A 17,389-nucleotide genomic window follows, 5' to 3' on the forward strand; every position below is an offset into this window, starting at 1 on the left:
GCATGCTTCGGATGCTGGCTGCAACCTATATTTTCTGGATGGATGACCACTTACAGAAGAATGGTTAAAGACTGGCAAGTGGCACATAAATGATACTGGTATGGTAGGTGCATCTAGTGATGCTAAGCACAATGCATGCTTTGGATGCTGGCTGTGATCTATATTTTCTGGATGGATGACCACTTACATTACCAATATTTTACTGCTGAAAAATAGTTACTTTATACTTAATAACAAGGAGAGTTAATCGACATGTTAGGACGCTGCCTGTCAAAAGGAAAGCTTTAAGCACAATGCAGGCTTTGAATGCAGACTGCGATCTCCTTTTTCTTCGTGGATGACCAAATAAAACATTGAAAGGTTTAAGTCCATTCCTGCTTATCAAAAATACTATGTAACAAGGTGAGCAGACAGATTACCTATGTTTTTTTTCATGTATTTATATAGTTCACAAAATCACAACAATTTAGTACCCAATGAAATGGAAATTTTTCATCGATTTGAATGATAAAGTTGTCTAAACCACAAATTTATGCATCCACAAACCTTAAACAGATTTCTCGACTTCTGTTAAAGGGAAATCTGACATATTAGGTATGTGACTGACTAGGTGACTTGAGCCCCCTTCTAGGGTCAAAGGCACAATAACTTCCTGTTAACCATTAGCCTTAGTATTTTTATACCCTGCCACATCAAGTGGTGAGATATTATGTTATATCCTCCGTTTGGTTCGGTGTCTGTCTGTTCATCTGTCCCCCGCACAGTTTCCAGATGATAACTTGAAAACGTGTCAAGGGATTTGAATTGTATTTTGCACAGCTGTAAAGTACAATTAGATAAAGGTCAAGTTTCATTTCCAGGTTAATCTGAGAAATGTTTTTTGAGTTGGGTCACTTTGAAGAACTAAAGTGAATGTATTTTTGAGTGTCTATGTGATAAGTTTAAAGCACCTCAAGGCCTTTAAGGGATTGCCTTATATTTTACACAGCTGTAAAATGCAATAAAATAAAGACCAAGTTAAATTTTCAGCTTAATCTGAAAAATATTTAAAATTTCATGTAATTATTGACTTTGAATTTTGGATTTTACATGGCAGAATATCATATTATGTCCCATTAGATGCCCTATTTTTTCAGGATGTATTTACCTTATTGTAAATATCTTAATAAATTTCTCCGCTGCTACATGAGGGATACTTCCATAATTATTTTCAAAATTTTCAGACTTTAGTTAAGTATAGTTAAGTATAATTCAGATGTTTTTCATAATGTTCCAGTATAGTACAAATAAGTACAATTGAGTACCAAACCTAAATTGTTCTGCAGACTTTATTTTAACATCAACTGCCTGCAAAGAATGAAAAAATATGTTGACCTGGCCAACTCTTTGCAACCTATTTTTTCATACTTTGCAAGGCAGTTGAAGTTGAAATAAACTGAACAATTTTTTGAATAATTTGTATAGAAATATAGAGAAAATATTGCATATTTACACCCAGGGTAACCTATTTTTTGAGACAATTAAATTCCATAACTGCTTTGGATATTAGGTTCCTTTTGGTGCATATCAGATGTTAGGAGTTTTAAATTATAGCGGAAAAAAATGTAAAAATTTTTAAAGTTAGTTTGGCCAAATTTATGAATTAAAAATGAGTAATTCATTTGTACAGTAAGAAATATAAACTGAAATTGGAGAATCTGAAGAAAACATTGATGAAAATGATTTTAAAAATAACTAGTTTGATGATGCTTAATAATGTTTAATCTTTTTCAAATACATGTAGGTTCCACTGGCCAAAAGGCAAAATAATTATTCCAATCAAACAAGATTACCCAGTCTTTTCAAAAGAAACTTTTTAATCTAAAACAAAACAAAAGTTAAGCAGCTTTCATTAAAAGACATTGAAATTTATGTAAATTATATCTTTTGTTTTGTAAGATACATGTAGTATATAAAGGGAACTGAAGGAAGTAATTGAACCAGATGCACAAAAAGATACTGAATGATTTATGTAGTTTTCAATTCAGGCAAAGAAAAATTCATGACTGGTGATGAACCATTAGCAATAGTATTAAACAGTGATGGGGTGGAAATAGACGAGGATTATTTTCTACTGTTAGCAGGAAATACAGAGTTAATGCTCCTGCAAGGAGATGAAAGATGGGTTCCACAATATGTTCCTCATGGTAATTTATTTGCTAGCCAAGTGTTATAATATATATTTTAGATTTGTAATGGGATTTCCTGTGGACACAATTGGTAGATACCTGTACCAATTAAGACATGACAATTATTAAGTGTCCAGCAAAGTTTGTGTTCAACTTTATAATGTTACTCATTGTTTTGTTTATCTCACTATCCAAAACTAGAACTTTGGGCCCATACTTAGACCAGTACATATATATTTTAGGCTTTAAATTTGTTATGGATATATCATGTACATATGCATGTACATTATTCTGTGCTTGGTATCATGTTTTCTTTTGTTAATTTCTCAATGATAATTACAAATCATTTATTTTAAAAACATTTTAAATAGAACCACCAAAATTTTAATGGTAACATGACAACTACATGTAGTTATAATTAGCTCACATGACCCAAAGAATCATGTGAACTATTGCCATCACTTGAGGTCTGTCATCTGTCGCCCCGTGCAGGTCCGGGTGTTAAAAGAATAGGCCTGCAGCAGCGCTAAGCTTGTCGTATAAGGCGACTAAATAGTGCTCAGAACCCTAGCCGGGGGCTAGGACGATCTGCCCACAGAGCAACTGGGATGTGTGCCCCAAGTGGTGGAATGGGGTACCCCTGGCATGTTACATGCTGGGGTTGTCAGGCTATAATACGGAAAACCTGACCGCAAACCATAGTGGTGCACCGTGTTGGGAAAGATGCCACGTTCCTCGCACGTTAAAGAACCCTGCTGTGGTATTCGATAGGAGTAGGAACCTTTGCGCTCCGCCACAGGAGGCTAAATTGCCCGACCTTACCCATCCCCCTTTTTCCAGTGGCAGTCAAAATTTGTCGACCCTATTATCCTTGTGACCCATCCTTTTTTTTTCATTTCATGTTCATTTTATCATCCATTTCATGTTCATTGTCTGAATATAGCTGAAATATTGCTGCTCGGACGTTAAACCCCAACAAACAAACAAACCGTCATCTGTCCATTAACTTTTCTTTACATTAAAGATCTTCTTTTCTAAAACCACAGAAGGAATTCATTTATAACTTGAATACTTCATTATTAGGATGTCTTGTACAAAGTTTTTGAAATATATTGCTTCTGACCAACCAAGATGGCCACCATAGCTAAAGATAGAATATAACTCTTAAAATGCTGATTTGGCTACATTTGTACTTGATTGTCACCAATTGAACCCATCATTTTAGAATAAATATCAATAGAAAGGTTTAACAAAGAAATCCTATATGTGGAATAAGAATTGGGTGAGGCATTAGAATATATATAATGCAGACAAATACAAGTCCAGGAACCATGTGATCATTTGTTTCTCACATTTTTTTGTGTGCACAAAATCTCTGATTTCCATTCAAATTTTTAACTAGTTATTTTTTAAATAGATGATGTTTTTGAGGCAAATTGTACAGTTTGAGTCAGGTGAGCATTTCAAGCTCCTAGGAGCCTCTTGTTATATTTACAGGTGTATGTTCAGAGCAGACTTCTTGTTCCACAAGTACAGATGCAAACAGCTTACTAGAAATTGTTAAGCTTGTAAGGACAAAGAAAAATGGAAAAGAACACTCCATTTCTGTATGTACCTTATACTGTTGAAATTTCTGAATTATTAGCTCACCTACCCAAAGGGTCAGATGAGCTATTGCCATCACTTGGCGACCTTTTTCCACCTGTCATATGTTGTCTATTAACTTTTCTTTAAGAATCTTCTTCTCTGAAACCACTGAAGGGATAGCGTTGAATTTTTGTATGCCACATGTCTATAATGTCCCCTACCAAGTTCGTGAAATTTATGGCTGCTGTGTCTTAAAAAAGAAAAAGGGATCAAAACGTAGTTTTTGGCTTATAGTTCAAAAAGTATAATAGATAGAGGAACACCGAAGCAACTTTTCTTCTTCAGCATAAAAAGCTCTGCAAAATTTAGTGGAAGTTGGAACTCCTTAGAGTTATTGCCCTTTAGTCATAAAAACTCATTGTCTTAAGATCCAGTGAAGGGATTGTTTTGAAACTTTGCTGCAAAATAAAAAAAATAGTGAAATGTATGGCCGACCACCAACCAAGATGGCCAGCATAGCTAAATATAGAACATAGGGGTCAAATGCTTATTTGGCTAAATGTTGCCACCAACCATTGCTTAGAAGTGAAAAATGATATGTTTTAGTAGTAAAATTGATATGCTTAGTTGAATGTCAACGACCAAAACTTTTTCTGAGCAGCCATTTTCAAGATTGCTACCCTTTTCCCTGCCAAATTAATAAGTAAGTCAGATTTTTAAGAAACATGGTATACCAAGTTGAATGCTGATGAAACATTATTTTCTGATTAGCCATTTTCAAGTTGGTCATTTAATTGCATATATTTTCATGTTGCTCATGATTCAATGAAATTTGGTATACATCGAAAACATGGTATGCTAAGTTGAATGGCAGTGACAATATTTTTTTAATTTGACATTTCCCTTCAAATTTTCAACTTGTCATTTTTTCAATAACTGACAATTTTTAGTCAAATTGTGCACTTTGAGTCAGATGAGCGATTCAGGCTTCTAAGGGCCTCTTCTTTAAATCCTAAGATTATTCTATTTTCAGACATAAGGTGCTCTTAGTTTAGAATTTGGCACCCTGTTTGTCATTTTTTTTAATTTTATATTGTGCTCATCTTCCAGTTTACTGGTGCCTTACAACTTCTGACTTGAGCATCTCTGATGAGTGTTTAACATGTTTAAGGAGGTACATGACCCTTGAGCAATTTTTTCTTGTCATTGAATTTTCTTTAAAACTAAATATGTCATGACATGTTTTTGGAATTTTGACTTCCCAACTCATTTTCATAATAAATAACTCCAAGGGTTGGTTGAATTTCATTGAAATGTTGAAGAAAATGGAAAATTTCAATAAAAAAATGGGTGTTAATAAAAATTTTGTCATTGAAATTTTGTTAGTTTTTTACATTGACTAGTACATTGCATTAGAAAAAAAGAGGATGTTTCGTTTTCAAAAGTAATCAAAATTGGCATATTTGGACACAAATTACCTCCCTTAGCAATATTGCAGGAAAATTCAATCAGTTAATGACATTTTTAACCAACTGAAATAAACAGTTACTAGAAAAATTGTTCATTTTCTCCAAGATCAAAACCAAAGTCACAGACACAAAATTAAGAATGTTTTAACAACTATTTTGAAACCTGGAAATCTTTTCTATAATAATTCTTCAATAGTCTGAAGTTTTATTTTGATCAATGTCATGCACCTCCTTATTGGATATAACACAAGACAGTGAAAGTTTTAACTTGTTTATATGAAACTGTTTTGTATTTTGGCATTTTTTTTTCACAAAACTTTGAGAAATGGTTTATTATTGTACAGACTTGGATGTAATTGATTTTCAGTTAATTTCTTCAAAAGGTATAAATTTTCAGGAAGTTAAAGGTAAAGGTGAAGATTGTTGTAACCACCACAATATATTTTGGAAGGTGTGGGGGTACTGTGATCTTGCTCACTGTGGTTCTTTCATTTTCTTTAATATAATTGCCAAATCTGTTGTAAAAAAATTGTATACCTTGTCCTATTTTGTGAAAAAATAAAACTAAAAGAACTACACCTCTTTATGTCATATGTATATTATTCTTATTTGGCTAAATAGGAAGACACCACAAAGAAAAGCTTATGTGAAGATTAGTTTAGGATGGTGTATTATGATGGTTTTCGTTATGTACAGATAAGAAGTCAAAATGGGGATGGAACTAGAGTTGTTGATTTCAGATGGGATAGCACATATGGAGATATACTTCAAAAAGGAAAGTAATTGTTTTTCCCAAATAGTAAGTTAAATAAAAGTTATTAGAAAGCCCTGTGAGCTTCTGTCATCACTTGATACCTCTACTAATTTTTTTCAAAATCTAGAAAACACTTGGTTAAATATACTAAAATTTAGTGCAGCTGTTTTCTATTGTGTCTTTTACAAAATTATTGATTGGTTTCAAAAACATGGGTGTCATAGCTGTGATTAAATGCAGTTTTTGTCACAAAGTGGGTGAAGTGGATTGAACATTAGGTGGCAGGCAGGTGTGGAAAAATATTTTTAACAGATTTCTTACTTTTACTCTGAAGGGGTTGGTTTCCAGTTTGATACACAGCACAAACACGGTGACTTGTACCATTCCTCCTCTTTCCATGTTGGTACACATCTTCTCCTCTTGCAACTAACACGATTTTAAGTGTCCATGCTCGAGTAATGGATTTTTTTCTTTTTAAATTTTTTCCAATAATGTACCTAAATTGTACTATAGTATAGTTAGTTTTTTTTCCGGACCACACATTTCATGATTTTTAACAAAAACGGGGGTATTCCATTTAAGATGACTTTCAATTCTCTAAAACAAATGTATGACAAACCTAAATTTAGTGAGTTTTTATTTTCGTGACTGTAAGGTCATTAGAAATATAGCAAAATATAGCATCTTGCAAAATTACTGGCTACATTAAAACCTATTGTCATAATTGTAAAGGCTTAAATTCATAAGGTAAGTGTTAGGTACATCCAAATTGACTACAAAGCACAAATTGTTCAGAATCAAACTTTTTGACATGACCTCTAAAAGTGTTGGATTAAAAATACATTTTTTAATGTTTTCGCATTATAAATTGAAAACCTTTGGAGATAATAAAAAGCTTTTGCTTGCTTAAATGTCAAGCTAATTCATTTGGTAAAATTGTTTTATGTTTTGGTAGAAATTATTGCCCCCCTGTGGATCGCTATCCTTGTCGTGGTAGGGGGGCTTGCGTGCCTCAGTGATCCTAAGAGCTATGCCAGCTGGAGTTTTTTCTCCTGGTAGGGTTACCCATGCTGGAAAGGTCAAAGGTTAGAGGCCAGACTAAAGCGATCCGAACATCGACCGTGGGCCCGGTGTTTAAAATAAAAAGTGGGTTCACCTACTTGTTTGCCGTGAGTTGCAACCCGTGAGTTATTGGTGGGCGAGGAGGTCCTAGTGGATGAAGGTCGTATCTAGACTCCAGTCGTGACGTAACCCCCGTGTCATCGATGGCTGGATGATCGAGGATACGGCTGTATATGCTACTCGGCTCTTAGGTCATCTAAACGGGAGATCGGATGGACCCGGTTCGATCAATCGGCTGGTCACGCCATGCCCTTCATTTGTCCACCTGCTTTACTGATGGCATTTTGTTAAATCCAATGTTTCTAAGATTTTCAAAAGCTTACAAATGGCAAATGAAGAAGGCGGTGGCTCATGGGTCAATCGAGTAGTACGCTGTCTATGCGCCATTGATAGATACGCTCTGTTCGAGTATGTCGTCTCTGGAATCCCTGATGCTATCTGCTGGAAATCCGTAGAGTCCTAGCATCGCCCGTGTTGGCACTCGGTGGCGGGTGGGGAACAGAGACGATGAAACTTACTAAAACTTAACATGGCGACATAAAACAACGGGGAGTCCAATGTTTCTTCTTCAAAAAAACGAAAAAGTGATGTCTGCAATTCTTCTGACGAAAGTGATAAAAACTGGCCAAGATTTATTGTAATCTCTGCAAAAGATAAAGACAAAAATGTTAATGACCTTTCTCCTTTTTTAATACAGAAAACTATCAAGGGTGTAGCTGGTGATGTTAAAGATACAAAGAAAATAAGATCAGGAATTTTAATTGAATGCCTCAGACCTGGCCAATCATCAAATTTGTTAAAAATTGTTAAAATCAACCAGGATTGGTGACCTTGATGTGGTTTCATCTGCACACAAGTCACTAAATCAGTCACAGGGTGTCCCTAAATACCGGGGTCGAGACCTCGACGCCTTGACTGATGAAGAGATCTGTGAGGAACTGAAATCACAAGGCGTTAAGTCAGTGAAAAGGTTTACTTCTCGACGTGCAGATGCAACCACACCAATGAGAACAATCCTGTTAACATTTAGTTCCACTTCAGTGCCATCTCATGTCTACATTGGTCCATACAGGACAGCTGTCAGTCTGTATATTCCTAACCCACTTCGGTGTTTTAAATGCCAGAAGTTTGGGCATGGAAAGGGCCAGTGTAGAGGAAAACTGTTTTGTTTCCGATGCTCTGAAGAAGGACACGAGGGAATCGACTGCAGAAAAGATATGAAATGCAGAAACTGTGAGGAAGCTCACATGTCATCATCTAAAGATTGCCGTCTTTATAAGAAAGAAAAAAGATATTTTAAAGATAAAAACTGAAAACAAAATTTCATATAGTGAAGCTCGCCAGAAGTGGTCCCTTTCCAACAATTTTCTTGCATCTGGCAAAACATCTTATGCTAGTGTTGCAAAGCGTGTTTGTCTGTCCTCGACTGTTGAGGTGCAGACAATCATGAGTTGGAAAGAGGATATCAGTGGTCTTGCCAAACTGCCCACTGAGGTATTCACCAAAATAATGAAACCATCCAAAAAATGTTTAGAGGAAATTAAAAAGGCCAGAGCTAAGAAATCTCACCAATGTTCCCAGACTCAGTCATCCCAAAATTCCGGATCATCTTCAAAATCATCTCCATCATCACAACAGTCATCGTCTTCCAAATCTCAACAGAAGAATGTCCAACCCCCCAAAAAGTTGGGGAATTTTCGTGTGGAGGACTTGGAGAAATCCAAGTCTAGGCGACAGATTGTGTCGCCTGTGGTGTCGGACTCGGATTCCGAATCTGACATGGAAACAACAGATCATGGACTTTGTCCAGGTGAAAACTGGCTGGGTCCCGACCTTGATCAGATTGACCAAACAGACCCTGTTGCCATGAAAAAATACAAGGAGCAGCGCGCTCAGTCAATTCGAATTGACCTTAATGGTGGCACTCGTACTAGAAGGTCATCGAGTAGTGGTCGCGGATCCAAGTCAGAGAAAATATCCCCCATTCGTCACCCATAAAAATGGCCAAATTACTTCAATGGAATTGTCGAGGTTTAAAGGCTAATATTTTGGAATTAACTCTTCTTGTTCAGTCTATTTTACCAGTTGCATTATGTCTCCAGGAGACTCATTTAAAAGAAACGGATCAAATTTCCGTAAAAGGATATACAATGTATAGTACATTTGCTGAGGCAAATGAACGAGCTGCTGGTGGATCTACCATTTTTATTAGGGACAGAGTAATACATAGTTCAGTTCCTTTAACTACCGATCTACAAGCAGTGGCCGTTCGGTTATCCCTTGATAAAACCATAACCGTTTGTTCCATTTACATTCCCCCAAATTCAATTTTGTGCAGAAATAAATTAGTTGATTTGGTTAAGCAGTTGCCCAAACCATTTATTATTTTGGGTGACTTTAATGCTCATAATCCTTTATGGGGAAGTAATCATACGAATGATAAAGGTAAAAAAGTTGAGGAGCTCCTTCAACAAGAAGATTTGTGCATATTTAATGACGGATCTTCAACGTTCCTTCATTCAGGCAATGGATCGTATTCTTCTATTGATTTAAGCATTTGTGATCCTCTCGTACTTTCAGAGTTTACATGGCAAATTCATGATGACTTGTGCGGGAGTGATCATTTTCCAATTATTTTGGAGCATTTATCCTCGAAAACGGAGGAACGTCAACCTCGTTTTAAACTTGAGAAAGCAGATTGGGCTTCATTTGAAGCCCACTGTCTTGAAGAATTACGATTAGAAACGATGAAGGATGTTGAAGATCCCATTTTATTATTTAATGAAAGACTGACATCAATTGCTAATAAAACAATACCTAAAACCTCTGCAAATCCAAAAAGGCCTAGTAAACCATGGTTTACTGATGAGTGCGACAAAGCGATCGAAGAACGCAACAAGGCCCATCGCCGGTTTGACAAAAATCCTACACCAGCAAATCTGTCAAACTTCCGAATATTTCGAGCAAAAGCTCGACGTACATGTAAACAAGCCAGACGAACCTCTTGGAAAAATTTTGTTTCTAGTATTAAATCTCACACTCCCCTCAATAAAGTATGGAATTTTATTAGAAAAGTACAAGGAAAAAATTCGAATTCTTCAGTGAAACACCTTAAAGTTGGTAATACCACTCTAACCAACGAAAAAGATATCGCCAATAAGCTAGCTGAAACATTCGCTAAACATTCATCCTCAACTAACTACAAACCGGATTTTCAAAAAATTAAATCATCTGCAGAAAAGACAAAATTAAACTTCAAGTCAAATAATGCTGAATCCTACAACTCTCAATTTTCTATAGAGGAACTAAAATCGTCACTGGCTAAAGCCCACGATACCGCTAGTGGGCTAGATAATATTCACTATCAACTTTTGAAACATCTTCCTGATCCATCTCTACATACACTTCTTACGTTAATGAACGAGATATGGACTTCTGGTAACGTTCCGTCCATCTGGAAAACGGCTTCAGTAGTCCCTATTCCAAAACCAGGAAAAGATCATACGGATCCTTCAAATTATCGCCCGATCGCATTGACAAGCTGCGTCTGCAAGACAATAGAACGAATGGTCAATGATCGCCTGGTGTGGTTCCTTGAGAAGCACAACTTACTCACTAATATTCAGTGTGGTTTTAGGCAAGGCAGAAGTACTCTTGACCATTTAGTCCGGTTTGAAACGCTCATCAGAAATGCATTTGCTAAAAATGAACATGTTGTGTCGGTCTTTTTCGATTAAGAAAAAGCCTATGACACGACGTGGAAATATGGTATTTTAAAAGATATATTTGATATGGGGTTGAAAGGAAGACTTCCTCTGTTCTTGTCTAATTTTTTGTCAGATCGTCATTTTAATGTGAGGGTAAATTCGACTTTTTCTGAGGAGAAGGAACAGGAAATGGGAGTTCCTCAGGGAAGTATTCTTTCTGTCACTCTCTTCAGTATTAAAATTAATAGTTTAGCCCAAGTTTTGAAGGACAATATTGACGGTTCCTTGTATGTAGACGACTATTTGATCTGCTACAGGGGACAAAATATGAGTAATATTGAAAGGCAGTTACAACTTTGCCTCAAAAGAATTGAGAAATGGGCTTTGGAGAATCGGTTTAAGTTTTCTACATCTAAAACTGTTGGTATGCACTTTTGTCGAAAGCGAAAGCTGCATCCGGACCCAGATCTCTTTCTTTATGGTAATAAAATCAAAATAGTAGAAGAAACAAAATTCCTTGGATTACTTTTTGATAGTAAACTTTCTTTTCTTCCCCATATCAAATTACTTAAATCTAGGTGTCTTAAGGCACTAGATATTTTAAAAATGGTGTCCAGTACCGATTGGGGTGCTGATACCTCAATTTTATTAAATTTATATAGATCTTTGGTTAGGTCTAAACTTGATTATGGATCTATTGTTTATGGTTCCGCCAAAAAATCTTACCTTAAAATTTTAGACGCTGTTCACCACCAGGGGTTGCGACTTTGCCTTGGTGCCTTCAGAACCTCTCCTATTGAGAGCCTTTATGCCGAAGCAAATGAACCCTCCCTTGGAGACCGACGTTTGAAATTAGGTCTTCAATATGTAAGTAAACGTATGGCCTACCCAGATAGCCCTGCCTACGACTTTGTCATTAATCCTATTTATGTCGACATTTATCGAAAACATGAAAGCAAAACCCCTCCTTTTGAAATTCGAATAAAACCTCATTTGGAAGCAATTCATCTGGAGACCAATGCAGTGACACCTGCTGTTACTTCGAAATGCCCTCCATGGGAGCTTCCACACCCTTCTTTCATTTTTGATCTGCGTGAATATAAAAAGTCCGATACCAATCCTTTATTTTTAGAAGAAAAATTTTCTGAAATTAAAGCAAATTATCCAGTTTTTTTGACGGTGTATACAGATGGCTCAAAAGATGGCGATAGCGTTGCATGTGCTGCTGTCCATGGTGACAGAACTGTAACTGAACGGTTGCCATCAAGCGTTTCCATATTCACAGCTGAAGCTCGAGCCATATTGTTAGCACTTAAATTGATTACTCAATCTAATCTGTCACAGTTTATTATTTGTTCTGACTCTTTGAGCTGTCTTTTGGCAATTAAGAATCACAAACTGAAAAACACTCTTATCTTACAAATTTTATATTTTATTCATCGACTTCGGGAATTCGATATAGTGATTGTTTTTCTCTGGGTACCCAGTCATGTTGGTATTCAGGGGAATTCAGTTGTAGACAGGGTTGCCAAGAAGGCATTAAATGAAATAATAAAGGACGTTAGTTTGCCATACACCGATTTTAAACCTTTAATAAGGAAATATATCTTAAAGATGTGGCAGGACCGATGGGACGGTCTTGAACACAACAAGCTCAATTCCATAAAACCCGATCTAGGCGTTCATCAATCCGGGTCGAGCAATCGCAAAGAGCAAGTGGTCATGACTAGATGCCGCATTGGACATTCTAGATTTACACATGGTCATTTGCTTGTTGGTGATCCTCCACCTGAGTGTATCCCATGTGATTGCCCTTTCTCTATCAAAGATGTTCTTCTAGATTGTGTGGATTTTGCCAACACCAGGCAAAATTATTTTGACTGCGCCAATATGTTTGATTTGTTCAAGACCGTTTCATCTGAAAACATCATCGATTTCTTGCGGGACATCGGTTTATTTAATAAAATCTAAATTGGATACCTTCCTTAGTTTTTCAATATTTTAAATGTTGTATCGAATTTATGTTTCTATATGTATTTTATGTCTTAGGTTCAACTTTTATGTACCTTTTTATATGTAAATAGCTGCTTGTTTTAATTTCATTATTTTATGAAGAGACTGATCTTAATTTTAATATTTTCCTTGCATTAAATGTTCTTGCCGTGATATGGCCCTGGTCGCCGAAACGGCAATAAACAACAACAATCAATCATAGAAATTATTGCTCTTGAAATATCAGGACTGTGCTGTGGAAGTTTTCGCCTTAAAATTTTAAACCAATTTACAAATATATTATTAAAAAAAATGCTCTGCTTGCTCAAATGTTCATTTGGTTGTCATTTACAGTGTCTCTTAAGTCAGGAAAGTGATGCAGGATTTTGGGAGGCTCTTGTTTTTTGGAAGGGTTTAATGATTTCTAATAGCTGTCAATATGTTCTGTAAAATTTTATAAGATTGTAGATTTATCCTGTAGTTTTAGAGATGCTTTGATCTGGAGGGTTAAGTGGACAATTGTCATCACTATTGGTCAAAGCATTTTCAAAACTTGTTCAATGTTGTCTATTACCTTGTCTTTCAAAATATCGTATCTTCAGAGTAATTAAGGCCCCCTGGGCCAATGTTTTGTCTATTTCATGTAAAATAATAAATTAAAAATATGAAAATTGAAAACCTCTTAGAATTATAATTTATATTTAAATTTAATAATAATTTGAATGAAAGGTATTAAACATTTTAGATAATGATAAGATGCTGAATAAGTGTATGTGACACAACCCCTATAAGCAGTGATTTTAAAATTCAGTTTAATACTGTTCATAGGCACAAGCCGCACATTGTTGATTTCTTATTGCAAATAAATGTAAATTGCTAAAGGTTTCATGCACAATGCCAATTTTATGCAGGAATAAAACATATGATTCTGGCTAGCTTTGTTCACATGTCATGTTGCTCACATCTTGTGATACTATCTTCAATTGTTATGGGAAATAACAAGACATTCGGTTGGTAAGGTGTAATGCGAATGATAACATTGGGATAAGATAAAGAGCTACATTATATTTACTTTATATATACTTTATACATTTTGTATTTATTTTTTTCTTGTCAGGATTTTGAATTACCTGACCTGCTAGGAACTGGAATGGACGATGACCCAGTAGTGGTTACAGATAGTAGTTCTGATGATGCCCTACCTGATACTGCCATTTTTAATTCTCCAATTAGCAACCAAGAACAAGGAGCTGACATCCCAGTATTGAATTCCCAAAATAGTCAAGAAGTCCTACCTGGAATTCCTGCATTAAATTCTCCACATATTAATCCAGTAACAGTATCCAGTGATCCTGATCGGACATTACCTTTTAACCAGGACCATAGCTATGGTTCAGAATCTTCACCAGTGGTAACATTTATTTATTAATTTCCTCAAACGAAGTGGGGGGTGTTGGTGACATTGATTTGAACATTTTAAGCTCATCTGACCCAAAGGTTCATGTAAGCTATTGCCATAGCTTGTTGTCTCTTTTGTCTGTCGTCTGTATGTAATCTTCTATAAAACCACTGAAGGGATTGCTTTGAAATTTTGCACACATCGAATTATCTCTAGAATGTTCTCTATCACGATTGCACCAATCATGGCTGCTGACCAACCAACATGGTCGCTGTGGCTATAAGTTGATGGCTTGCATCTTCTCACCTGATTGTCACCAATCCTATTTATCATTTAGGATAGAAACAAATTATTGTCTAATCATTTTAGATAGAAACAAATTATTGTTTTATAATAGAAAGGTTTAACAAAGAAATCTTGGATGCGGTAAGGAACCAGAAAAGTATTAGTGATATTAATCATGAATAATGCAAACAAATACCATGAACATTTGTTTCACGCTTCTTTCATGTTCAAAATTCCCAATGGAGATTTTTAGAAGTTGGCAATTAGTGACAATGGCCATATTCTATCCAAATTTTTAACCAGTGATTTTTAAAATAGCTAGCATTTTTAGGCTTTGATTCATGTGAGCGATTCAGGCTTCTAGGAGCCTCTAGTTATTCTTCTAACCACTAAATTGTTCTTGGTGTCCTCTGAAATGGTTGAAATAATTGCTACTATACTTGGCACCAAAAAAAGACCCACCTGAAGTTGTGCAACATCGACACAGAACCGTTGGTCGTTCGACGTTTCAAAATGGCAATCGACAAAATTTTGAAAAAAAAAATATAAAAAAATTCCTAAAAATCAGCCGCTCAACCAATCAATTCCAAGTTGGTAGAAATATAGAACATAAAGATGATAAAATGTCTAACTAAGGACACATATTAACAAGTCCAGGTGGGCTGCCATTTCAAAATTGCAGACCTAATACATAAAAAGAACTGAAAAAAAATCTTCAAAAATCAGTTGCTCAACTAATAAATTCCAAACTTGGCTGAGTAACAGGACATGGTTTATCTGACTATCTACATATAATATCAACTTACGATCGTTGGCCATTTTTAAATGGTGACCATTTAATATTTTTTAAAGTTTGGAAAAAAAATCTACAATTCAGTGGGTCAACAGAATGATTATAAACTTGGTTGTAGAAATAGGACATGATATACTTGTCTTTTCTATATAATGTCAACTTCTGACCGGTGGCAATTTTCAAAATGACCGACATTAAAACTCTATAAGGTTATTGTACCGCCAGGGGATAGTGATTGGGGTGTCTGTACTTTTGTCAATCCTAGGGGTTACTAAACTCTTATACACAACTCCTCCTACACCACTGCTTTCAATTAAATTTGAAATGAAACTTTAAAGGCTATAATATGATCTGTTATTGCACTGAAATTATGATAAAAATATGATTGCTTACTGGTACAAAAAATGTAATTGATACATTGGTGAAACCATAAAGATATGGGTTAGATACATGTTATATTTAAGATTATTTTTTATTACAGGTTGTGAAGGCTCCACCAATTCCAAAGTGTACTGTTTGTACAGACAGATTTTGTGATTCTTTTCTAAGTTGCGGTCATATAATTTGTTTCATTTGTGCTGCAGAATTGGAGGAGAGGGGGTCAAAATGCCCAGTGTGCCGAAAATTTTTTTTACAAGTATCTAAACTCTTTTATTAAAAGAAAAACAATGATCCGAGATGAGCAAGAAGAAATTGCTTTAAATTAATAACAACTTTTATTTCTACTGGTACTTTTTTTAAATACTGTTTTGTACTTAATTATTGTAGTTACATGTATTAATTATTTTAGGTTGTTTTACAGAAAAGAATCTGTGATAAACATTATTTTACACTTTTAAAGCCTAACTGTGTTATCTTAGTTAATTAACTTAGAAGATGTAAAAACTTCAACAATTATTGTTTGCCAATTTTTTATGTTCCAGAGAAGACTAGTGGTATCAAGTTGTAACCTATATTTGTACATACACATAATTGTATGCTTTTTTTACAGTAGTTTACTAATGCCATAACTTGCATAATTTATCATTTTAAGTCTGAATATTTCTAATCTTTCCCAAAAAAATACAATTCATATTACAATAAACGATAAAAAAATCAATTTTGTTCATTTTGACCCATACTTTAAAGAAATGATTGTGTTTATATACTACTTGTATATGCTCACCTAACCTGCAATGACAAGAAAGGTCATTTGAGCTATTGCTATCATTTGTACACCATCCTCTCCAAATATTGCACAAATCATGATCACTGACCAATGGACATATAGAGAGTGACTACAAATAAAACATGGCTGTCAACACAAAGTTTTTGACTTTTAACTCGAAAAATATTATAGACAGAGGAAAACGTAAGGTAATGTACTCCTTCAGCTTGATAGGCTCTACAAAACTATCCACTGGATGGCCCCTTGAAGGAGTAATTTCCACTTAATTGTCAAAATGGGCAATTTTACAGTTTTTAGCTAACCTGAAGAGTCGAATGAGCTTTTGTCATCATTTGGAGCACGTCTGTCAAAAAACATGGCTGCTGTTGCAAAAAATAGAACATAGGAGTCAAAAAGCAGGTTTTGCAAATAACTCAAAAATGGTTAGGTTTAGCCAAATTCTGGCAAATGGCAATTATGATATCTACCATTAAACAATTTTTTGTAAAAATCTAATAACCAATGTTGGAGTTATTGCCATCTCTACATACACTTCTTGCGTTAATGAACGAGATATGGACTTCTGGTAACGTTCCGTCCATTTGGAAAACGGCTTCAGTAGTCCCTATTCCAAAACCAGGAAAAGATCATACGGATCCTTCAAATTATCGCCCGATCGCATTGACAAGCTGCGTCTGCAAGACAATGGAACGAATGGTCAATGATCGCCTTGTGTGGTTCCTTGAGAAGCACAGCTTACTAATATTCAGTGTGGTTTTAGGCAAGGCAGAAGTACTCTTGACCATTTAGTCCGGTTTGAAACGCTCATCAGAAATGCATTTGCTAAAAATGAACATGTTGTGTCGGTCTTTTTCGATTTAGAAAAAGCCTATGACACGACGTGGAAATATGGTATTTTAAAAGATATATTTGATATGGGGTTGAAAGGAAGACTTCCTCTGTTCT

The 17,389-nt window shown here is 35.4% G+C and overlaps 1 protein-coding gene across 2 annotated transcripts; it reads left to right on the forward strand.

Moving 5' to 3' along the window:
* The first annotated feature begins 378 nt into the window (after positions 1-378).
* Positions 379-16,351, forward strand: LOC148596693 (uncharacterized). Of its 2 annotated transcripts, none has more exons than XM_088563826.1 (5): positions 379-2,186; positions 3,666-3,775; positions 5,921-6,023; positions 13,917-14,210; positions 15,758-16,351. In XM_088563826.1, exons 3-5 carry the CDS (start codon positions 5,934-5,936, stop codon positions 15,932-15,934), a joined length of 561 nt encoding a protein of 186 aa, XP_088419952.1. In that variant the 5' UTR covers positions 379-2,186; positions 3,666-3,775; positions 5,921-5,933; the 3' UTR covers positions 15,935-16,351. The 2 variants fall into 2 exon arrangements, with proteins under 2 accessions (XP_088419952.1, XP_088419951.1); XM_088563825.1 differs by having other exon boundaries at positions 380-2,186; positions 5,846-6,023.
* The last annotated feature ends 1,038 nt before the right edge of the window (positions 16,352-17,389 follow it).

Source organism: Perna viridis, chromosome 15 (assembly GCF_037379345.1).
Source record: "Perna viridis isolate PV_CMFRI_1.1 ecotype Kerala chromosome 15, ASM3737934v1, whole genome shotgun sequence".
Lineage (NCBI taxonomy): Eukaryota > Metazoa > Mollusca > Bivalvia > Mytilida > Mytilidae > Perna > Perna viridis.

Excerpts from the sequence above, each read along its gene's own strand:
- LOC148596693 (XM_088563826.1), top strand. The coding sequence starts at position 5,934 with ATGGGGATGGAACTAGAGTTGTTGATTTCAGATGGGATAGCACATATG. Across the intron at positions 6,024-13,916 it reads GTAATTGTTTTTCCCAAATA|GATTTTGAATTACCTGACCT; the intron begins GTAAGTTAAATA and ends TTTTCTTGTCAG. Across the intron at positions 14,211-15,757 it reads GTTCAGAATCTTCACCAGTG|GTTGTGAAGGCTCCACCAAT; the intron begins GTAACATTTATT and ends TTTTTATTACAG.